The sequence below is a fragment of the Ursus arctos genome, unplaced genomic scaffold, assembly GCF_023065955.2.
Source record: "Ursus arctos isolate Adak ecotype North America unplaced genomic scaffold, UrsArc2.0 scaffold_32, whole genome shotgun sequence".
NCBI lineage: Eukaryota > Metazoa > Chordata > Mammalia > Carnivora > Ursidae > Ursus > Ursus arctos.
The window spans coordinates 6,408,400-6,432,445 of NW_026623008.1; the positions used below are offsets into that span (position 1 = coordinate 6,408,400).

General features: G+C 55.0%; 1 protein-coding gene across 5 annotated transcripts in view; it reads left to right on the top strand.

Annotated features, from left to right (window-relative positions):
* The first annotated feature begins 567 nt into the window (after positions 1-567).
* The window catches only part of H6PD (hexose-6-phosphate dehydrogenase/glucose 1-dehydrogenase), a 30,678-nt gene continuing 7,199 nt past the window's right edge, over positions 568-24,046 (top strand). Inside the window, exons 1-5 of one of the 5 annotated variants that reach the window (XM_044391504.3) lie at positions 568-638; positions 1,120-1,271; positions 9,869-10,505; positions 11,563-11,680; positions 23,364-23,633. In XM_044391504.3, coding sequence (XP_044247439.1) covers positions 9,888-10,505; positions 11,563-11,680; positions 23,364-23,633 — 1,006 coding nt within the window. In that variant the 5' untranslated portion in view covers positions 568-638; positions 1,120-1,271; positions 9,869-9,887. Of the gene's footprint in view, positions 639-1,119; positions 1,272-1,609; positions 1,966-2,065; positions 3,976-5,858; positions 6,093-9,868; positions 10,506-11,562; positions 11,681-23,363; positions 23,634-24,046 lie in introns of those variants that run through there. The other 4 variants (XM_044391505.3, XM_044391501.3, XM_044391502.3 and 1 more) reach the window with 4 other exon arrangements.

Consider the following 24,046-nt stretch of genomic DNA (forward strand, 5'->3'; position numbering starts at 1 on the left):
AGGTGCCCCCATGGGATATTTTTAAAGATGCCATCAAGGTACCCACAGATCACCCTTGTGACGGCTGTGTCAGTCTTTGAGCACCTGCCTTCTCTCAGCTGTATCTCCCCTGGCCCCAGTTTATACAGTTGTGCGAGGCATGGTGCACCCAGGGTTACAAAACATGGGAAGGCTCTTGGCCAAGAGTCCTAGCATCATCCAGACTGGTTTGGCTGGCTCCTACCCCAGACCCTCCTGCCTATTTCTAGCCCAGTGGGTACCTGGCTCCTTGACCTCCACCCAGGTCCCACCCAGTATGGCCTTAATTCTTCCTGAGGCCTGGCAGCTCCCTGCAGGCCTCCAGATGGCCCCCTGGCCTTGGTGACGGTGGGGCCCCACCCCCTTCAGCTTCCCAGCCTTCTTGGAACCCTCTTGCCCAATATCCTCTGTGGTAATCACGCCTGTTGGCCTCGCTTAGTTTTGCTGGCCACTGCCAAGTTCCCTCTGCTAGTTCTCAATGCTCTACCTCTAATAGAGCCTTCATGAAATAAAAAAGCTGCTACAAGCTTTTCCTTTCCAGTCAGAATTCCTCTTCTGGGTGGTCTGCACTCTTCAACAGAGGTGACCATGCATTCGCCTCTCCCTGTGTTGGGAGGAAGGTGAGTCTGGGGAAGGGACAGAGCTAAGATGCTCCAGGAGTAGGGATGGGGGGGGGTGTTTATGTCCAGGAAGCGGTCCTGGGTGGCCCTGCCTTCATTAACCCAAGGTCACTCAGGATCTTCACTCAGGAAGGAGCAGCTGCCTCTGTCATGGCTGGGGTGGCGGGGGGCTAGGGGCGGTGATAGCTCTATGGGGCTAGGAGAAAAGCAGGCACGAGGTTGCTGCGGAGTGAGGGTCAGAGACTGCGCGACATTGGTGAGGACAGGGGTAGAGGGCTGGCCGTACCAGCCACTGAGTGCTGGAAGAGCAGCTGACCATGTCATCTCATGTGCGCACCCCGCCACCACCCTACAGCGAAGGCCTAGTCCCATTTACTGTTTTGCAAATAAAGCCACACAGGTGTGGGCCCGCATTTCCTGAGTACTTGTCACAGGCCGGGTCACCGCTGAGGCACACCGTCTCATTGTCCCCCTCGAACAGGTTTGGGTCTTCAAGGGCACGTGGGTGTAAGCAGAAATGGCCATAGCGTGCTCTGCGACCCCTAAATCACCACTTCGGGGCTGAGGGAAGCGGGATGAACCCAGCGGCTGCTCCTTGTACAGATGGAGAAAAGCAAGGCCCGAGGAGCCCAGGTAACCCGTTCCAGGTCCCACAGCTCATGCCAGATCCCGGGGAGGTCCCAGCCACCCGGGCTCCCGGCTTCCTTCACACCACCACTTCCCCCCGCCATTCGTGTGTCTCACAGGGAGCCCCTCAGATGGACAGCAGAGTCCTGCGCCGCGGACCGGAGGGCGGGCGGGCCGCTTGCCCGTCCACTTGGCTCTGAAGTCCCGCCCTATCCACGCTAACCAAGAAATCAGTCGGGAGGCCCCGCCTCCCCCCACCTCCGGGCGACACCGAACGAGGGGGCGTGGCTTCGCCTGCGCCTCCGCCCCGCGCCCCGCGCCCCTCGCCCCTCGCCCGGGCCCCGACCGCGCGCGCGCTCCTGAGTCGGCCCCACTGCGCGCGCGCGCGCCGAGGCCGCGGTGGTCTGCGGCCTAGGGCCACGGGGGCGTCCGCGCTCCCGGGCCTGACGCGGCTCGGGTGGGGCAGGGAAGGGGCGGCCGGGCAGACTTGGCCCCGCGCCCTCCGCGCCCGTCACCCCCGGCTCCTCTCGGCGAAACCCGAGCGCGCGTCCGACGCGCGGCCGCGTGACGCGCACCTGTCGGGGTGGGCCGCGCCTGCGGAAGAGGATGCGCGGAGCCCCGGCCTGGCCCGAGCCCGGCCCGCCGCGCCGTGCGCTCCGCGCCGCCGCCGCCGTTTCCCGGCTCTGACGGGCGAGATGAAGTAAGCTGCCTCCCCCGCTCGGTCTTCGGCTCCTAAGGCGCGGGCCTTGTTGGTAGCCGGCCGGCGGCTGCGCGCTTGCGCGGGGCCGAGCCTGAGGTCGGTGGGCCCCGCTGCCCGGGAGGCTGGCCGCGCGGCGTGAGCTCCTCGGGCGTTTTGCTGGGAAGCGTCTCGCGTCTGTGCTCCGACTCCGGCGGGGGCCAGAGTCTGCCCGAGTTCCCTCCCAGCCCAGCGCCCTCAAAATAAATCGTTCACTTCCTCCCCTGCAGATCTCTTGGCTGCAGGAGGCAGCCAGGCCCCTCAAGGCTAGTTTAGAAGGGCCGGGGCGTCCTTTTTCCTAGGCTTTCTGGAAGTTAATTCAATGAGAGGAGGAACAACGGTGCTTTTTTCCTGGAATCAGCTTAATCTGTGGCATTAGCCCTCAGGTTTCAATCAAAGTTTGCAAGACACCCATCCAGTGAATAGTTTTCCAGAAGTGAACGAATCGTATCTCTGAAAACCAGCTCACTTAAACTTGAATGTAGTCGGAAATGAGAACTTCTGGAAAGATCATAAACCTAAATTCTTTGCTCACCCAACCCCCTGTCCTCCCAACAGGGCCGGTGGCTCATGAAGGGGAGCAAATCAGGGGAGACTGATGTAGAGTGGCATATTTGAAATTATTTTCTACATTCTCTGCAGTGATGGATGGTGGATAGACTTTTTGAGCTTATAAGGCTAATCTTTTGGTAAGTTTTAGGAGCACCTGAGATAAAAATGCTCCGTGTTTGGCATGAGCAGAGCTCATTCTTCGGACCGTACTTTGTGTAACTTTTCTTTGAGGTACAGGACTGCCCAGCAAATAACCACTCTAGGCGAACATTCAAGTTATTTTTATCCAAAGACTGGAGTTCACTAAGTTACTCTTACAGTCAGATGGTTTTAGGTCATCTAAAAGGGAAGCCAAGAGGCACCTTTGGTCATCAGTGGTCTAGGCTCTTCTCACTGTATTGGTGGAATTTGAACAAGGTAAGATGTCATTGATGCCAGATTTCCCGCGTGGATTCTGCCAGACCCTAACCCCGTGTCAGAGCAGGAAGTCTGGTTTTGCTCTTTGCTTCCCTGTGTTGGGAGCCAGGTGGCTGTCTGTCTGGGAGAGCTCTTAACACCATTGCCCCCTAAAGTATTTTCACAGCCATGATCTGGGTTTTTTGGCCCAATGTTGAAATGAGGTGGCTGGATTGCCGTTTCACAGCTGGAGAAGAGGCCCCGGGTAGTTAGGTGAAAGGCCTATGGCCTTTGGCCTATGGCTACAGAGTGAGGGGGTTTATGCCCCTATTCTTTGGGCCAGATTATAAATCCCTCAAGGGCTGGAGTGGAGACTTTGAACCTTTTTAGCACGATATTTCTTTGATTTTTCATCAGTATGACTGGAAGGTCATGAAGCTGTTGATGAGCTGTTGCTTGGCATTTTTTCTATTGTGGGCTGCTTAATTCATCTTGTAGCAGTTCCAAGAAGCTAGCAAGAAAAGTACCTTTACCCATGATGCTGTTGCTTTAATAATGATAGAAGCTAACATTTCTTAGGTGCTTACTCTATGCCAAGTATCCTGCCACGCGCTTTATATGGATTGCCTCATTTTGTGCTTCTTATCGACTTGTTTTCCTACTCTGTGGTTGCGACACATGAGAGAAATAGACTGTTTACGTCACTGTTGTTCCAGCCTCTTAGTGGAGCAGAATCGGTGTCCCCACCAATACAGTGTTTTAAATTTCACCACTGGGGGATGTGGTCCCGCGTTTCCTGGGAGGTGGGAGGTCGGTGCTGAAGCCAGACTGCCTGTATTCACATCCGATCACCTCTGAGCTGCCTGCCCTTTTATCAGTTATTTTCCCCTCTTCGTACCTTGGTTTCCTCTGTACTCATTCTAAAACCAGGCATAATAGTGGTACCTATCTCAGGTTGTGGCAAGAATTTAACTCCATTGATGAATGTGAACGAAGCTCTTGTATCCGGCGTATAGTGAAATACTCGTAAGTGTTTCTTTTATTATTAATAGTGTTGTTACAGTTAGGAAGCTGCTGTTAACGTGTACTGTGTCACAGCGCTTGGGGTCAGCAGTAGACAGGTCTTCCTTTGTGCCATCATTCAGATGCAGATAGCTCCTACACAGGGGACAGGGGTCTTCTGCAGATGGAATTTATTTGTTCGTTCAGCGCATACTTACAGCGCACCTGTTTTGGATCCTGAAGATAAGCACAAAACCCCCTGCCCTCATTGGCAATTACATTTTTGAGGGGAGGGGCACCAGAGAATAAACCAAACAAATACACTTTCCACAGACAGCGCATTAGAGACTGATGGGTACTGCGGAGAGAAAGCAGGGAGTGAGATGGAGGTGGGGGGTCTGCAACTTTGCAGAGTCGACTGAGAAAGCCTCACAGAGAAGGTGACATTTCAGCAAAGAATTCAAGTCAGTGTGGAAGTGAACCTTGTGGACATCGGCAGGGAAAAGTAGGTCAGGCAGAGCGAACAGCAAGTACAAAGGCCCTGAGGCAGGAGGATGGGAGGCTGATGCCTGGAGGGGGCAAGAGGCAGAAGAGATCAAAGAGGTGATGGGTGGGAAGCCATAAAAAGGCGAGTATCATGTTCAGGGAAGGACAGAAATGGGAGGTCAATTAGGTGGTTCCTACTAACCCAGACAGTGGTGATGGTGGCTAGAACCAGAGTGCGGTGGTGGAAGGTGGTGACTAGTTGTGTTCTGCATAAGCTTTGATGATAGAAATTACAGGATTTGCTAATAGATTGGGTGACTTACCCCTCCCCCCCACAAAGTTTCTGCCCTCAGCACCTGGAAGAATAGAGTTGCCATTTACTGAAGCTGGGGAAATCTGCATTTGGAGCAGGTTGGGGGAGAAGTCTGTTCAATTTTGAACATAGTAGGTCTTGTAGGCGTCCAGCTAATGGTGTCAGAGTAGCAGTTGATTGAGGCTGGAGTTGAGGGGAGAAAGCCCAGAATGGAGATGAAAGCCTGGTGGTGTATGCTGGTAAATGTGTAACAACTCTCCGGGGTGGGGGCTGGTGATGGGGAGCCTGATTCACAGCATTTGCCAATACCTGTGGTGCAGTAGTTCTGCACGGGCCGTTGCAAGCGCCCCAGTATGGAATATCTTCACCTTACGGATACAATAGATGTCAATGTCAGGAGCACAGGTGGAAAGTAAAATGCAGTCAAATAATTAGGAAATGAGCAGTAATTTATTCAGTATTAAAAGTATTTATTACTTTTATTTTTAATACAGTTTATTTTGTTATAAATTTGTGTGATTTGGTTTTTAATAATGGCTGTGTTTAACACCTGGCTTGAAAAGTTGCTGAAAATGCAGCAGTTGAATCTTGTGGGCTGGTCCAAGGTGGCTCCAGCCCACCCCTGGGGTCACAGGGACCCAAGACACCTAAAGAGGTGATGGATGTAAGGATTCAGTGAGATCAGGGACGGAAAAGGGCCCCAGAGCCTGATCTTGTAACTCTTGTCCCCAGTCTAGCGCCAAAGGGAACAAGTAGGGAAAGGGGTACAGCTCTCCTAGCAGCTGAAGGGCTTGACTTGCATGGCTGTGTTTGGTGCCAATGGTCCCGAACAAGGAGAGCGCAGGAAAAACACTTGAGTCAGTGATTGTAGAGGGGACTGGGCATGTCCCCTCCCACTGTGGTTAAAAATGATCTTCAGTTTGAACTCTTGTTTCACTCCCACACATTCTTCCAGAAATTCCAAACTCCCAGGCTGTGATTTGAAGAAAACTTCCCTTCCTCCTGCTTGGCAAATAGAAGGTAGAGATCAAAGGTGTCAGTGTGGCACTGGGAAAGGGAACAGTGCTGCAGCAGCCACTGACTTTTACCTCCCGCGCTCCTTTCTCAGCCCCTTGTCTGCCGGGAATAGAGGACCAGAGCTGTTTCCTCCTGTCCTTTACCAGAAACCACCCTGCCCCTGGAGCGCCCGCACACGCTGGGTCCATGCTAGGGCGGGTCAGGCACGGCTGCAGGGGTGCTCCCCAGAAACAAAGACTGGAACCCTGATTCTGATCCAGACCCTCTGGCTGGCCAGGTCAGCACTCACAGCTTTGGGAATGTTGGCAGAGCTGTACTTTAAAAGGTGAGTCCCCCAGGATGCCTGATGGGAACCCCTGCGGCTGGTGTGGGAGCCGTGGAGGATGCCCTGGACTGTGGCCATGTGCCCTGTCAGGCCTGTCACTAAGATGAGCCTGTCCGAAGAAGGTCTCGCCTCCTCCCCGAGGAGGCCCCCGCAGCACCGTGCTTGCGCTTCCTAGTGTAGCGTGTTTCTGGCAAGTATCTTGAATAATAATTGTAGTAAATGAAATTGCATCCTCCACACGCTGAAGTTAGAGTGTTAACTTCTGAATGACACGTAGTTATCAGCTCCTCGTTTCCTGTTGAGTCCCCTTTCCGGGGCCCTGCTGCCCGGGTCTAAGGTGCCAAGCCCCTCACTGCCCCGTGGAAAGGCGGAGCACTGGCATCTCGCTGGTAAGAGAGGGGATATCTCCTTTCCGTGGAAAACACAGGGTCTGGGGGCAGGGAAGTGCAGTCCTCCAGCGAAGTCTCTTCCTGTCGTGGACAAGGAAGGGAGGCCTAGGCTGGGCCCGCTGTCCTTCCGGTGCCAGAGCTCTTCAAACTTTTCAACAACAGTTTTCTTATTTACTTTTTTTTTTTTTTTTTTTTTTTTTTAGATTTTATGTATTTATTCGACAGAGATAGAGACAGCCAGAGAGAGAGGGAACACAAGCAGGGGCAGTGGGAGAGGAAGAAGCAGGCTCATAGTGAAGGAGCCTGATGGGGGGCTCGATCCCATAACACCGGGATCACGTCCTGAGCCAAAGGCAGACGCTTAACCGCTGTGCCACCCAGGCGCCCCTCTTATTTACTTTTTAATTAAAAATAGAAACCGTCCATGGCAGTCCCAGCTGTTGGAAGGCCACATCCATGCTTCGGGGCTCACTTCAAGTGTGTAACTTCAGGAGGTGTCCTTGGGCCTGTTCCTCTCCGCGCAGGCGCAGAGGCGGGAGGCAGTGCTGCAGAACGCCCTTGGCGGGTAGATCCTGGTGGCACGCCAGCCGTTGAGACCACCAGTGGATGGATCGGAGCCATCTGCTTTCCCTGTTGCCTCACCCCTGCTCCTGGGCTGGGGCCCCATTCTTGACTTGGGCGGGCGGCTTCTCTGAGCCTGTTTATGTCCCCGTGGGGGCAGCAGGGAGGACAGCTGTACCCGTCGCTCTCTGCCCCCTCTCAGGGCAGGGTATCGGGACGAGGCTGGGGAGTGGGACGTGAATGCCAGTGAGACGAGGGACGTGCACATGTCCCTGACAGTGGCATTGTGCCCCCGTTAGGAGCCAGGAGGGGCCTTCCGTTTAGCTAAGGCAGTTAACATCTGCATAGGGGTTTGTCACCTGTGTCACCTCAGCTCGTCGTTCCAACCCCCCATTTGGTTTGGTGGTATTCGCCCTGTTTTATAGTGAGGAAATGTGGGCCCAAGCTGAGTAGGTGACCTAAGTAGATCCCACGGCCGGAGGAGGTGGTCTCGAGCCTGGTCCTTAGACCCAAATGCCACATTCCTCCGCTTGACTGAGGAAGCTGGTGAGCACGGTGACTGGGGGCTCCGGCTTTGGGACATGCCAGTTCTGCAGTCTTCTGGGCTTGGGGTCGAGGTACTGGCCTTTGGGGCTCCTCACCTGCCTGTCCGGGCTCTCTGAGGTTCCTGAGCTCCTACTCTTGTCCCCAGCATGTCCAGGGCCCTGGCTGCCCGTGTCGGATCAGGAGCTCGGAGATGCAGCTTGCCAGCTGGAGGCTCCTGCTTCTCCAGGCTATTCTCTGGGCTTCAGATTTCTCACCGCCTCTTTCCCGCACTGACCTTGCAGCTTTTTCTTCCCTCCAGACAGGGGCGATTGCCAGTTAAGAAAGAAATGCAGGAAAGGCCAAGAACGGGGATTGGGAAGCTGAAGAAAGTAGAATGGTCCTGTGGCCCATCTGATCTGGGAGTGAGTGTGCAGGTGAAGGGAGTGGAAGGGGAAGCCTGGGAGGCCACTCAGCTGGTCCCTGGATCCTCCGGTTAAAGCCCCAGTAGTGGAAATGTCTGGTATGCAGATACTGCTGTTGGCCCCTCGCCTTGGTTTGGCTGTTGACTGAGAGAGATGAGGAAGAGGCAGAAGGAAAAGTAGGGTGGGGGGGGTGCTGCTTTTAGAGGGCCGCTCCGGTCCCTCAGGATGGAGGACAGTATAGGGATGCAGGATGGTAAGCTGGCCAGGTATCTCTTTAAACCTCAGTTTCCCTACCTGAACAACAGATTAGATCCTCATCGTTGAGGGTTGTGTTACTCCCTCGTCTGGGAGCACCTGCTGTCAGTAATCTCGAATCCTCTTTCACTGCTCCAGCGCCCCAGGCTGGGCCCCATTGCCCCGCTATTTCTGAGAGCCGAGTTGCTGACCGTGATTACTTTCCCTGTCTCCGCCTCTCCCTTTCCTTCAAAGCACTGGCCTTGCTGGGAAATTGGAACAGGAGAGCCGTGGAGTACGAGTGGAGCACATTGAGCCCCACAGCGTTGGTCAGAACAGAAGACAAGTGTACGCAAATCCTCTGGTGGCATTTGTGGCGGGTCCGCGGCCTCTGACCTTTCCTACATGTCAGCTGCTTTAAATGAGGCTGGAAACCAGCCAAGATGTGAGGCTCCCTCAGGGAGGCTGAGGCGTGTATTTGCTGGGTGGCAGCTCAGGGGCCAGAGAGGTGCCTGTCTGGCTCCCCGCTTCCTCACCCGGGCTCCCTCACCACCCGGGCCTCAGCTTTGCTCTCTGCGGAAGGGAAACTATCATAGTATCCACTCCACTGGTCTTTTTTCAGGGCTTTTCTCTGGACGCAGCGACATCTTCTGCACAGAAGGACTTGGTTCGGGGTTGCTGCTGTCAGTGGCAGACCGTAGTAACAGCTACCACTTCTGTAGTGCTTCGTAGGTGGTCGGCAGTGTCCTGAGCATTTATAACTGTTAACTCATTTGTCCTTATAATACTGTGTGACGTAGGTCACTCTCACCCCCATTTCAGATGAGGAAACTGAGGTGTGGAGGGGTGAAATAATTGCCCAAGGTCCAACAGTAAGTAGTTGAGCTGGGATTCAACCTCAGTTGGTTCCAGAGACTACATTTTTATTTTATTGCTTTATTTTATTTTAATTAATTTACTTATTTAAAGTAGGTTTCATGCCCAGTGTGGAGCCCAGTGTAGGGCCTGAACTCACGACCCTGAGATCAAGACCTGAGCTGAGACCAAGTGTCAGATGCTTACACTTAAATGACTGTGCCACCAGGCGCCCCCAGAGTCTATGTTTTTAATCACTACACTGTGGCAGTTACTAGTAATCATTTTGTGCTTGGAGCCCAGGGGACATGGGAGAAGCAAAGGGAGGAGTGGGAGGGGGTGATCATATCTTCTCGTAGTTCCAGCCATCACCTGAGGCCCTGCTACGTATTCCTGAGCTGTGCCGATGGTCCCGGTGCCCTGTGCTCGTGGACGAGACTGGCCGTGGTCAGAGAGTGGACAGCTCCAATCCTGTGGCCGCCCTGTGGGCCTCCCTGGTGCTTCCTGCAGCACAGAGGCCCGACTCTAGCAAGTGGCCTACCACCTTCCTGGGCATAGTCCCTGTTTACAGAATAGACTTCCTACCCACCAGCTTCCTGGCACAGAAGCCAAGCTGCTGTGGAGGGAGGGGCAAACTTTGGGATTTTAACATTTTTCTGAGAAAACACGTGGTGGTTTTTTGCCAGGCAGGAAATGTTTAATAGCCTAGAAATGTGTTTACCTCCACATCCCAGCCACCTGAACCATGTCTGATCCTTCCTTGTTCCTTGTCTGTCTTACCTCTGCCCAGGCGCCCTGGCTGGTGGAAGATGCTCGCGGTGGCGATGTACATGGCCCTTCTGGCTTGCCTGCAGGCCCAGGAGCTCCAGGGACATGTGTCCATCATCCTGCTGGGAGCGACTGGGGACCTGGCCAAAAAGTACTTATGGCAGGGACTGTTCCAGCTGTACCTGGATGAGGTGGGGAAGGGCTACAGTTTCAGCTTCCATGGGGCTGCTCTGACGTCCACCAAGCAGGGCCAGGAGTTCATCGCCAAGGTCCTGGAGTCCCTCTCCTGCCCTGAGGACGTGGCACCCGGGCGCTGTGCCGAACTCAGGGGCCAGTTCCAGCAGCTGAGCCAGTACCGCCACCTGAGGACGAGTGAGGACTATATGGCCCTGAGCAAGGACATTGAGGCACAGCTCCAACACAGAGGCCTCCGGGAGGCTGGCAGGATTTTCTACTTCTCAGTGCCACCCTTTGCCTATGCGGACATTGCCCGCAACATTAACAGCAGCTGCCGCCCGGGCCCAGGCGCCTGGCTGCGGGTTGTCCTGGAGAAGCCCTTTGGCCATGACCGCCTCTCAGCCCAGCAGCTGGCCACGGAACTTGGGAGTTTTTTCCAAGAGAAGGAGATGTACCGGGTGGACCATTACCTGGGCAAGCAGGTGAGTTTCAGCTGAGAGCTTGCCAGGGTTGAAGTGAGCCAGGCACGGGTAGACCCCATCAACAGAGCCGCACTGCTGCTTGTGGGATTAGGCCTGGAGCCATTGTGAAATCGGAGCTCCCATGGTTGTCCTGAAGGTGGGCAGGCGGTGAGAGGTTGAAGGAAAAGCCGATCACCAAGGGCAGGATGGGTGGCCCTCGTCCACGTGGCCAGCACTTTGTTTCTCATTGCCCTGTGTCCTCTGTGCAGGTGTCCACCTGGTTTCCAGGGGGTCATGGTGTGGGAACTAACGTATTCCACACCCATCTGCCTTTTTTCAGTATCTCTGTCTTCCTGAGTTCTGTTTTGAGCCGGAAGGCTGGAAACAAGATCTTACAGTGATCAGGGACCCTAAGTCCATGCCTTCCATCCAGGTACTGTGGCAGAGGCTGGGGCTGAGATACTGGCCAGTGAGGGCTGGCTGGCCACTTCACTCTGAGCGTGCCCTCCGAGTGCCTCCGGAACATCTCTTCTAGAAACGGCAGCAGAGAGCGCACAGCGTGGCCTTCTTTGGTACTGACCAGGCTGGTGAGCCCAGGGTCATGTATGTGGGCACCTCATAAGTCTTCCAGGACAGAGCCGTCGCCTTCTAGCCAGCCCCGTTTGGAGCTGCAACATTCCCAAAGAGTGCACCTCAGACCAGTGTCTGACCTGGTGAGGTTTTCGCTTGCTTCTGGGAAAATGAGAAAAGAGCACTTCCTGAATGTATCCAATCTAAAGTTTTTCTTGTTCCGTTTCTGGTGTTAAAATGTCTCTTTTATTAAAAGCTGATGGTAATAGAAGATAAGTAATCTTAAATACTTTTTTCCTTGCAAAATAAAAAGCTGGCAACCCTTGCGGAGGTCACTTAACAGTTTTTGGAGTCCGTCTGGAGCTGTGAAGTCCTAAGGCCCAGGGCCAATGGCTCCTGAGAGCATCTTCTCCGAGCAGGGAGTAGAGAAGTTGGGGCCCTTCCTTGGCATCAGGATTCCTTCTTCACCGTGAGAACCAGCAGCATAACCGGTCTGCTTCCCCGGCAGGCTGTGGCTCAGATCCTGCCTTTCCGGGACCAGAACCGCAAGGCCTTGGATGGCCTCTGGAACCGGCACCACGTGGAGCGGGTGGAGATCATCATGAAGGAGACCGTGGACGCAGAAGGTGCGTGAATGGTCCCCCGCTCCGCGGCGCCCACCTGCCCTGTGCCCGGTGAGGGGTTGGGTCGGGCAGGGCTGGAGGCTGTCTGCCCAGCCTCTGCGCCTTGGCTGCTGCTGCTCAGGGGGGTGTCTGCTGGCATGTGGTCTCCTTCCGGGGCCTGCTGTGGGCCCAGCTCTGGACCGTGCCAAAGCCTGGCATGCCTGCAGGCAAAGCCTGCCTGTCCTTGCTGCCTGGATGTTAACCTGAGTTTTATGTGGATGTGGTGGAGACCTCAGAGCTGCACGAGGGCTGCTCAGACTTGTGCCCGTGGCACCGTTGGCCTCGCTGCTGCTCACCTGCTCCTCGCCTCCCGTCCCTCCTGTGTGTCGGTTCCCAGCTCGGCTGCCGCGCTCTCGGGGAGCTTTGCTCAGGGCCCTTCTCGACAAGGTCCACTCCCATCAGGCTCTCAGAGCGCCACGTGTGCCTCCCTTCTCTGCCCTCCAGGCTTTTCTGGGTCTTCTCCGGGCCCGATGTGCCTCTCTCACCAGACCACGGGCGCCAGGCCCCTCCTTTCTGGCACCTGGCACACGCGTCGGATGTGCCGAATGAATACGGAATGAATGAGCAGTATTGACCTGGGAGAGTGGGACCTGTCCCTGCTGGGTGACCTCATCACTTCCCTCATCGGGGAGGTGAGGTGACGGCAGCTCCCGAGGCTCCCCGGAGCTCTGGCATTCTGTGATTTCACCACCTGTTGGGAGCACGTTGTTACGTTCAAAGCATCTGTTCTGACCCAAGACAGTAAAAGCGAATTCTTGTGTCAGTCTCCCCAGTGGCAGAATGAGGTGGGTCCTGTTATTAGCCTCCACCCACTGATGCGGTTTGGTGGTGTGGCCAAGGTCACGGGGCAGGAAGTGGTGGGGCCGGGTCCTCGGGGTGTGGTCTGCCTCTGGCATGGCTGCATCCAGTCCATCCTGCTTTCTGCGGTCTGAGCTGGAGTGTCCGAGGCCACTGTCCCCACCCCACACTGTGCCCCTGGGCAGACTGGAGGGCCCCAGACCCTTTGGGCCCAGGTGGGGGTCCGGGAGGTCTGTCTCCTGCTATTTGCCTGTTCCTCTTCTTTCTCCTTCCCTTGGTAACTCTCTGCAGCTTCCCTCCCTCCCTCTTCAAGTGTGTTTCCAGTGCCGGAGGCTCTGTGTGAGGGCTGTGGCCGTGCTGTCTGTCGGTGTGAGGCACAGCCTCCGCCCCTGATACCTCACAGGCTCACGGGGGAGAGGGTATCTTGGTACAGACTCCACAATGAATGACACAGGCAGGCAGTGGGAGGGGTGGGGGCTCCGGGAGCCAGGCCTCTGAGGGCTTTGCTGTCCTTGACGGGAGCTCGGTTTCTCCAGTCGGGAGCCCATACCAGCATGGAGGCCCTCTCCCCACTGCGTGGAGCCTTCGTGGGTCACAGGAACCCACCCTGACCCTTCCATATTTCCCTCCTGTCCTCAGCAGAGGCTCAGGCCGTGGATTTCCTCCTCGTGCCTGTGTCCTCGTGGGGGTGAGTGCTGGGCCTTGCTTCATCTGCAGAGAGATGAACCTCGGATCTGGCGCCGAGAGCATGGGGTGGGATGGTGAGGTGCTGCTGTCACCCTTCTGTAGGCCAGCACCAGTCTCTGCCGGGACTTGGCTCAGCCACCGGCAGGGCTAGGACACCAGACTCCTCCCCCGTTTCTGGCAAGTCCTTCCTGTGCCCACCCTGGGCTGGGGAAGAGCTGCGGTGTCTGGAGTTACTGGTTGCACTGTTGCCCCTTTTTCCTTCCAACCCTCCCACCGCATTGCCCTTTTGGTTTCTGATGTCAGTGTAGGTTTTTAGTGTTTTCTGTTTTGTTTTTGTTTTTTTGTGGGGTCCCTACGGAGCCAGGGGCTAGGCAAACTGCAGGCCTGCTTATCCCGGCAAAGATACTTTTGGATTTTGGAGAAAGGAAAGGAGAAGGCAAGACAGAAAGGCAGGCAGAGGCCTGGGCAGGTCTGTTCGCCCAGGCTTGGCCTGAGGCAGGGAGAATCTGAGGTTTGGATAGCAGCAGACAGCCGAGGTCAAGGAGGGAGGGCACAGTGACTCTACCTTCAAGGCTGCTGTGTGGGACCAAAGCGGAGGCCCAGCTGCCTGCAGTGTGGGTTCTGAGGGGAAGGTCTCACTGCTGCCATGCCCGCCAGCATAACGCTTTTTCACTCCAGCCCAGAGGCACAGGGAGACCCAGAGCAGGCAGGCAGCAGGGGACCCGCTAGCCCCTGAGGGGCTTGGAACTAGTAGGGGTGTGGCCAGCAGGCTGATTCAGCTGCCTGCTCTTGTCAGAGAGGGCCAGTGGGACTGCAGCTGTCCTGGGGCTTGGATCTCCTTGGTCATCCCCCTAGTAAGTAGGAACTCTGGCAACAGTGAGTTCTCCTCGTCTCCTGGGCCTTGGGGACCCAGAAGGACAAGCATTCTCTGCATGCTGAGAAAGTGGCCTTGTGTAGCCCTGGAGGCCTGAACACTGATCCTCGCTGTCCCCTCTGGGTGCTGCTTTGGAACCCATCCCTCAGGGAGCCCCTTATAGACAGACTTTAGTTCAGGCTGGAGAGAGAGGACAGGAGATGTGGGGCCCTGCAGCACCCGCCCATGGCCAGGGAGCCCTGTGACCTGCACATCAAGGCCTGGGCTATGCCTTCTGGGGTTGGGGATGGGCAGTGGGCAGGAGGAAGGACTGCCCTCCTGCTGGAGGTCATGATGGCTTGCTGTGGTTGGGTGTGCTTAGCGGGCACGCTGCTGCAGTGAGACTGAGCATGGCCTGGAAGTTTCTGAGGTGGGATTTAGAGCCCAGCAGTCTGATTTGAAGCTTCAGGAGGGCAGAGTGCAGCGTAGTCACCTAGCACCCCACCCCTGCCTGCGCAGCCCTTGCTGACTCCTGTGTGGGGAGGCTCCAGAGTGGCCCAGCTCCTGGTAGCATGCCAGGCCTGGGAAACGGAGCAGTCCTGGTCCTGAGCTGCCGCAGGCCCCGGGAAGGGGACTTCTGAGCAGCAAGGTCGTTTGGATGTCTCCCCTCACCCCCCAAACATCCGAGTGGGTGAGGCTGGCTGCCCGCCCTCCCCGGCTGTGTGAGCAGCTCTCCTCCCTGCCGCAGCCTGGGGCCCAGAGGAGTCTGCTGCAGTGTCTCGGCCACCGCACAGCAGGAGGGGAAGAGGAGGAAGGGGGGAGGAAAGGAAGAGCATCCTTCCCTGGTCCCAGGGCCCCCGCTCCTCTCAGTCTCGTCTAGGACACCAATCTCAGAGCCACAGAAACTCGGGGGGATCGGGGTCTCCTGAAGCTGCAGCACCCTGGGCTGTAGGAAGAGTGACCTTGGCTGGGCCACTCAGCCACCGTGTGGAGATGACCCCTGCTGGCCCTCATTGTGGCCACTGGGAGGCCCCGTAGGAAGGAGGGCTGCGTCACGAGTGGCCCGAGGGGCAGCCGGCCAGGCTGGGCTGCCCTCTTTTCTGGGGGTGCAGGAGTGTGATCCAAGGTCTGTGGCACCTCAGAACCCCAGCTTCGGACCACTGTGCCTGTGGCCGCAGTGTCTGTCTAGGCCCTGGGCAGTTGGCCTTCCTGCCAGGATGTGCTTGGAGCGTCTCTGCGTCTCTTTGCTGCCCTACTTTCCCCTCTGGGTGGAAGGCTTTTTGTTTGTTTGTTTTTTTGGCAGGAAGAAGGAGGGAGACTTCCCGAGGGTGGTGTAGCTGTCCCTGCCTGGGAGGGTCCCTGAGCCCACATGCGGGGGGAGGAGCGTGGTGCATGCTGACCTCTGAGGGTTGGAGTGGCTGGGTCGTGCCTCTCACACCGGGACCAAGGTAGCCCGGGTCCTCCCAGGTGCGCACCAGCTGTCCCGCTGTCCAGCCTGGTGTGTCCCCTCCTGCAGGGCTGTCTGCAAGGTGAGCTCAGGGCAGCTGCCAGGCTTCCTGACCGGAGAGAGCGCCGGCCTGCCAGCAGACCTGCTCTCTCCTTGGCCCTCACCGATTTTTATTTTTAGTTATCCCCGAAGGTATCGGGAGGAATCACAGATAGCTTTCAGTTTTGTTGTTCTTAACTCCGTGTTTTCCTGGGAAAATCTGGATCTCCCACAGTGTGGAGGCAATGGGGAGGGGGGTTCTGGTCCCAGTTCTGAAGGGTGCGCTCCTCAGCACATCTCTGTATAATGATGGTAACCCCCGTTACCTCTCTCTTGTGGTCGTTTTAAGGATTAAATGAAATAACGTACATGGAAATACTTTACAAATAGAAATGCTGTTCTTCCAAACTGGCAAGGAGAGGCAGGGGCAGCGTTCTCCGCGCTGTCCATGATGTCTCCGTGACTTGTGTTGGCTGACGTATAGACCCTAGCTGGTCTGTAACACTCCTTTATGTCCATTCTTCACCTGGTGTCATCTCTCTCTTTCTCATGTATGTGTGTGAATAGGTATTAAACTTCCACGTTTCGACAATCTGTGTAACGTGTAAGCTCAGTATTTCTGTTCAATTTTATTTGTATCACAGAAAATGAATTGCCCTATTATGAGGCATTTTGGCTGTTTTCACTTTTTGCTATTTAAATAGTACGTTGCAAGCTTTTAAAAAATTAAGATATAATTCACATATCCTAAAATTTACCCTTTTAAAGTGTACAAATCAGCAGTTTTTAACATATTCACAAAGTTGTTCAACCACTATCATTCTAGAACATTTATGAGCATTTAAAAAAATATTTTTCCTTTGAGTATGCTTCCAAAGTGGAATTACTAGGCCACACGGTGGAAATGACTTTATAGCTCTTATTACATCTTATTAGACTGTTTCTAGAACATCTGCAACAGTGTGTCCATACCTAGTTCTCCTATAGCTTTGTCTGCATTGGGTGCTGCTGTCCCTCCTGTCCTTGCCAGTTTGGTGGGTTTGTGGGAATCCTCTTTTTTTTTTTTTTTTTTAAAGATTTTATTTTTAAGTAATCTCTGCACCGACGTGGGGCTCAAACTCGTAACCCTGAGATGGAGAGTCGCATGCTCTACTGGCTGAGCCAGCCAGGAGCCCCGTGGGAGTCTTCTTCAAGCACGTGGGACACAGCTTCGCTTGTCTGCCATGAGATGCTACTCCATGAAGGTTTGAGGGGCAGCACAGCCGAGGGGCAAAGCAGTGGGTCTCCCATGCTGGTGATCTTGTGATCGTGGGTAGAGCTGGACTTGAGCCGTTCGGAAGCCAGGTTTATGGGGGATCTTGCTTCCAGGTGTCCAACCTGGTCAAGTTTTTTTCTGTTCTTGTTCATATATCAGTGGGTTTTTCACCTTCGACTTTGAATCTAGGGAAGGATACCAGGAGTCAGTATAGATCATTTTCAGGAAACATCAGTCCACGATAATTGGTGGTCACTAGGGAAAAAATGGAGCGGTTGGCATCCTCAGGAGACGCGGGCCCCTGACTTGACTTCCTGTCCTGTGGTTGGCCTCGTGGCCCCTCCCGGAGAGGTGAAAAGACAGAAGGAATCGAGAAGGGATGGAAGTCCCCGGGCTGTGCTCAACCCAGGCGCCCCCTGAAGCTTGAAATTAAGGACTAAAGGAAGCTCTCTTTCACACAGCGGGTAGTAAACCTGTGAAGTGCGTTCTCCCCATGGATTGAGGGAGGATAAAAATAGAAAGAGGGCTGCTGGGGGATTTGCTAAACTGATGAACAGCAAACAGATAACGGGGCTTTTAAAGACTCTGCTGTGTTCTCTCCCTCAACAATTCGTCTGTTCTCGAAGCTTTAACTATCCCGTTTATACTCCTAAACCTGTAATTCGCTGATTCCAGGACACACTTTTTTTTTTTTTAAACATTTGAACATCTCCGAGGTTGCGTGTACCACTGATGGGCACCGTGGTTGACGTCGGCGGCGGCTTGTCTCTTTCTTAGTGTTTGTAAAGCAGTGACGCTTTCACCGTCGGCATTTTGGATTTGATGAAATCCAGCGTATCTGTGGCATTCATTGCCTATCCAAGCTCCAGTCCTACCTCTAGCCGGCCTTCTAGAGATCGTCACTGGGTGTCACACTGCAGGCTCAGCGGACTTCGAACGTAAACCGTCATTGACGTTCTCTCAGGAAACACCAGCTACGTTTTCTGGCTTCTTTATTGCCAGATGGTGACGGTGCCCTGCGTTGCCTGGCCGGTGGCCCCTCTCTTGCAGGTCCTGTAATAACACAGATCCTAGCCGGGGTCTACCAGCGGCTCCTGTGTGCCAGGCACTGCCCAACCCCCATAGATGTGTCTACTCATTAATGCTCACGGCAGCCCTACAAGGGAGGGATGCCACTATCCCCCGTGTGTGTGAGTTAGGGCCGCTCACGTGGGGTCGCAGAGCTACAGGCGGCGGAGCGGGTGCTTGATCCCGTACATCCTGGCTCCAGAGACCACACTCAAGGTCACGACTCTGAACGGCCCCTCAGATCCAGCCACACACCACCCAGCTGTTACCCGTCCCCTGACTAATGTCTTTCTTTGCGTTTCGCTGTTACTTCCCGCGTTTGCCTGAATGCCGCCCTGCTGGTTACATCACCACGAGCCCCCTCTCCGTAAGCTCGTCTCGCCAGTAGATCGGAGATGGCCTCATTCCGAGGCATCTCTGTCGTGGTTCCCCTTCCTTCTCTAACGCTTGCTCTAAGAAGTCTTATTCGAGATACAGTTCACGTATCAGACAGTGTACCCATTTAAAGCACGCAATCCAGTGGGTTTTAGTGTATTCACAGTCGTGCACCCACCGCAGTCAATCTTAGAATGTTTTTATCATCCTCAAAAGATACCCTTACCCTCATCCGCATTCCCTCCCAGCCCCACGCAGCCGCCGACCCCTCTCTGTGTCTGTGGATCCGCCCCTGCCACAGCATCTAAGTGACCTCACGCGGCGGGTGGCCTTTGTGTTTCGCTTTTCTCGCTGAGCGCACGGTATCGGGGTGCGTCCCTGTGCCAGCGCACACCAGGACTTGTTTTATTCTTGCGAATGATATTCAACAGAACATTGGATAGAGGGCGCCTGGGTGGCTCAGTTGTTAAGCGTCTGCCTTTGGCTCAGGGCATGATCCCGGAGTCCTGGGATCGAGCCCCGCGTCGGGCTCCCTGCTCCGCCGGGAACCTGCTTCTTCCTCTCCCACTCTCCACTGTTCCCTCTCTTGCTGGCTCTCTGTCAAGTAAATAAAATAAAAATCTTTAAAAAAAAATTGGATAGACCACATTTTATTCATCCCTTCATCAGTCGGCGGATGTTTGGGTTGTTTCTACTCCTCGGCCGTCGTGACTAGCTCGTGTACCGGTGGCTGCGCACACGTATGTTTTCATTTCTCTCGGGCTGCACTTAGGCGTGCAATTGCTGGATCACACGGTAATTCCGTGTAACTGGTTGAGGTGAAGAACTTTTAATAGCCCCTCAGACCTCTCAGCCTCATTTCCAAAGCCCTTTCCATCGTTCTTGAGTTCTGCTGTTCTGAATCACAGACGGGCTGCTTCTGCCAGGCCAGGCTTACCATTGTCGGACGAACTGCGTGTTGGGGCCCCTGCCCTCTGGTTCACGATACGCACCGCAGCAAGGATACGGCCCAGGGCAGAGTCCGCTCACACATGTATTTCTTTGAGATATACAGCATTTTAAAAAAATCAGTTATTTGCACACACTTAAGTATCATGAGATTCTGGGGCACCTGAGCGGCTCAGTCAGTGAAGCATCTGGCCCTTGGTTTCGGCTCAGGTCATGATCTCACGGTCATGGGATCGAGCCCCACGTCGGGCTCTGTGCTCAGTGCGGAGTCTCCTTCAGATTCTCTCTCCCTTTCCCTCTCATTTGCTTTTTCTCTTTCAAATAAATAAACAAGTAAAATCTTAAAAATGAGATTCTACTTCATCCAAACTTTCATGTTCTCCTAAAAATTTGGAAGATTTGGTCACACTGGGCCCATCGTCCCGCGAGGCACCACCTGACCACAGCTGAGGCATATTTAATGGTCTTGAGGAGCCCCAGCCCTGCCCCATCCTCCTCCCACTTTTACTTGCCCCACTAGGCATTGGGGTCCCTGACCTTTGACCTAGATCCTCCCTCCGGAGCCCAGCTCTGCTTGCTTCTTGCAGCTACTCCTGCCAGCTAAGCGGTGCTCACGCCATTCTGCTCCACTCCCAGGTTTAATGTTCACCTGTGTTGGTGTTTAGATGGGAGTGCTGGGAAGTTAAAAGGGGGGTCTTTGGGTGGTAAGAATGGCAGGCTCTGGATTTAATCTCATTTTTACCCCTTTACCGGCTGTGTGGCCCTGGGCAAGTTACCTGACTTCTCTGAACCTCAGTTTCCTTGTATATTTAAAATTAAAATTTGTATTTTAAAAGTGAGACCTCCTTATAGATCATGATTGTGAGGAGTAAATGGACTGATAGACACTGTTACTGTGATTATTGTCCCTTCTCGACGTCTTCTCAACCATACCGTAAGAACTTTGAAGACCAGAACCCATAATTTCAGCGGCTGGCGGCGGGGGAGCTTTGGGCATGTTGGCCGGCACCATGGGGCTGGATTGTCCTGCTCTTTCAGGGTTTAGCATGGCTGGCCGAGCTGCACCCCCAGGTTCTGGCTGAGAACAAAAGAGTCAGACTCTTACCACTGAGGACAAAGGTGCCTTCCTACGAGCAGGCTCCTGGCTTCATTTCTTGTCCCACGACACGGGTGCTCCGTCGGGCAGGGCATACTGGGCTGCATTCAGGGCACGTTCTGCCAGTCATGGCTGGTCCTGCTCGCCGTCCAGCTGGCGTGAGCGAGCACCACGGGCCTGGTTGGGGCAGGTGGCTCAGGACTGGTGCCGAGTACCCTGGGTGACCCCTGCAAGGGACTGTGCGGGGCCAAGCAGGTGTGAACGAGGGGCCGCTTCTTTTTGCTTGTTTGAATTAAATATTGACTAGATAAAAAAGAATTCTTACTAGATATGTGTGGCATGAAGAAGTACAATATAACAAATACCAGCGTACCTACCAAGCCATTTTTAAAAAAGAGCTTTATTGTGTCCTTCCCCAAATTCTCTATTTTCTCTTCTTTACTATTCCAGATTTTGGGTAGGTGACTCCCTTGCTTCTCTTTATTGTTTCTGTGTCGGCCTGATTCCCTAGACAATATATTGTTTAGTTTTGAAGAAGAGGCATACCGTGTGTGTGTGAGAGAGAGAGAGAGAGAGAGAGAGTGGGTCTTTTTGTCCCTTTATCCTGCATTCAGGATCATCTCTTCAGATCTGTCTTCTAATGACTGACTCTTCTCACCTGTTTCCAATCCATAAAACCCATCCATTGAATTCCTAATTTCCAACTGCATTTTTCATTTAGCGAAGTTCTGTGTACACTGGTCATTTTAGATCCTATTTTCAAAATTAGACTTTATGTTACCAAAGCGAGCATGTTTCTTTCTCTCGACATTGCGATTTTGCGACTGTGGATGTTCCTGTTCTCTGCTGTCCCGTGTCCCGTGGCGTGGCCGTGGGCCTGCGTCAGGTGCGGGGCATGCGGCAGTGACAGACCCGTGAGCTCCTCCTCGGCTGGAGCTTCGGGTGTGGCAGGAAGAGGACAGACGGGCACCGAGTCCCTCAGCTGGGCTTGCGGAAGACAGGGCCCCCAGGAGTGCAGGCCAAGGGGTCAGTGACACTCTCTAGAAGCCGAGACCTGAAGGTCAGGTAGGAGTTAGTGGGTGAAAGAACCAGTCCTGAGTTCCAGCAAATTCACACAAGGCCTTTGACGGAGGATTGCTCCTCCTGCCGCGATGCCCGGCTCTCTCAGGGATGCTCTGAGTTGGCCTGGGTGTCGGCCCGCGGGCCGAGTATGAACCCTACCCTGTGCGCTGTTGTGCACTGAAGCCTAAGCTGTGAGCCTGTGGGGTTGCATGTGTGTGAGTCACTGGCAGTCACGCCTCACGCTGAGTTCTGGAGCATGCAGTGCAGTGTCGTGGGTGCTGGCCCAGCTCCTGACTTTGCCTGTGCTGGCCTGACACATTCGGCCCTTCCCTCCGGAGCCGGGGTCATGGTGGGAGCTGCCCCGCAGGATCCTGGGAGGGCGAGCGGGAGGGGTGTGGTGAGCACTGAGCTGCCGTCGCGGGGCTCTGTGCTCCGTGTCCTCTGTGTTATTCTCCATTCTGGTCCACCTGCCAACCTGTGTTCACCTGGATGTCTTCAGCTCAGACACACACAGAACGGAACTCGTGGTTTCCCCTCCGTCAGATGGCCCTCTCCCGGGGTCCCCCACCACTGCCCATCCTTTGCGTAGTCCCCAATTCTAGCAGTTACCTTTGGCTCCTCCCCTTGGGCTCAGGCTTGCCGCCAGCGGGCAGCAGCCCAGTCACTTCTGATTCCGCAGCAGATCGTCCACCCCCCCGGCTGTCTGCTACCCCTTCAGCTCCAGCCCAGTTGCCTTTCCTAGGGCCCACCGCATAGCCTCCTCCCCGGACCACCGCATAGCCTCCTCCTTGGGCCCATTGCTTCTGTATCCATTCTCTCCCCAGCAGGCCGGGATCTATTCTCAACATACACCAGATCTTGTCTTTTCCTGCCTCAGATTCTCCACTGGCTTCCCTGAATGTAGACCCTAGTGCCAATAGCCCCTGCTCCCCTGGCCTGTCTTGCTCACCTTCCCGTAGACCCTCACAGCCGAGCTCTTTCCTGTCTCGGGGTGTCTGCACCTGAGGGCTCCTTCAACGCAGTCTTACCCTGACTTTTTGCAGCACTGACTCCTCAGCCCTCAGAGGGCCCTCTTCTCTCTGTCTGTAATTTATTTTTTATTTTTGAAAAAAGATTTTATTTATTTATTTGACAGAGAAAGAGAAAGCACAAACAGGGGGAGAGGGAGAAGCAGACGCCCTGCTGATCAGGGAGCCCGATATGGGGCTCGATCCCAGGACTCCTGGATCATGACCTGAGTTGAAGGCAGATGCTTAAGTGACTAAGCCACCCAGGTGCCCCTCTTTTATTTTTTTAAGTAGGCCCCACATTCAGCGTGGAGCCCAATGCGGAGCTTGAACTCATGACCCTGAGATCAAGACCTGAGCTAAGACCAAAAGTCAGATACCCAACCAACTGAGCCACCCAGGCACCCCTGTAATTTCCTTACTGACTTTGTTTTCTCTCCCACCGAAAGCCGAGGGCAGGGACCTCTGCACCTGCTTGCTGCCTGCACAGTTGTGCTCTTGGTGATGGGGTGGCTGTTGTTAACAGTTCATTGAATGGCGGGGTGCAGAAACAGACCCAGACGTCAGGGAACGCCCAGGATCACACAGTACGAAGTGGCACCCAGACCCCAGACCCCGGGCCCTCGCTGTGGTGATGCCGCCGCCTCCTGCGGCACCACACCTGCTGACAGATGCCTGTGCAGGGGGGCAGGGGTCTGGCCACACATCTGCAAATAAATGCCCTCTGGCCTTTGCTGGCACCAGACCCTTCCCCATGCAGATTCCTGGCAAGGCCCAAGGAGTTTGACAGCTTCACTCAGAATGCTCAAAGACACCCTCCTTCCTTCTCTCGTTGAGGTTTGCTCTGGCATAAATCAGTTTTGTAAGCTCTCTGGCCTGGGGGATGAGGACGCCGGTGGCAGGGTTGGCGTGAAGGGCGTGGGTGCAGGGTGGGGGTCCAGGTGTGCCTCGGGGAGGTCGGGCATGTTGCCGATTCTTCAAAGCCTCTGCTTCCCTTCCTCCTCCCACGTAGGCCGCACCAGCTTCTATGAGGAGTATGGCGTCATTCGCGATGTGCTTCAGAACCACCTGACGGAGGTCCTCACCCTCGTGGCCATGGAGCTGCCCCACGACGTCAGCAGCTCAGAGGCCGTGCTGCGGCACAAGCTTCAGGCCTTCCGGGCCCTGCGGGGCCTGCAGAAGGGCAGTGCCGTCCTGGGCCAGTACCAGGCGTACAGCGAGCAGGTGCGCAGAGAGCAGCGGAAGCCAGACGGCTTCCACAGCCTGACGCCGACCTTCGCAGGTGGGCCCTGGGGCCACGCAAGGGCTGCCCCCCACTGGAAGCAGCTTTCCAAGTCCAGACACCCTTTGGTTTGGGTTGGAAGAGACCTCAGGGGGGTTATTCACAAGGGTGCTCGTCGCCAAGGAGGAAGCTCCTTCACTTCCCTGGCCTTCCACTGTCTTTCAGCAGCAGGTCACCTGTTGGGTCATTCTGGGTGAAGGGCACCCCAGTGGTGGTCTCAGCTCTGTCCGCATCCACCCATACTTCCAGAGCTCTCTTAGCCGGGTTCAGACCTGGCTCCCAATTATAACCAGCCCCCCAGTGAGGCTGCAGATCTGTCCGGCCGCAGCCCAAGGCACCTCCAGCAGGCAGTCTCACTGCTGCTCACATGTCCTCTCGAGCCACGCTGTGGACAGTTCCCCGGGCCCAGAGCG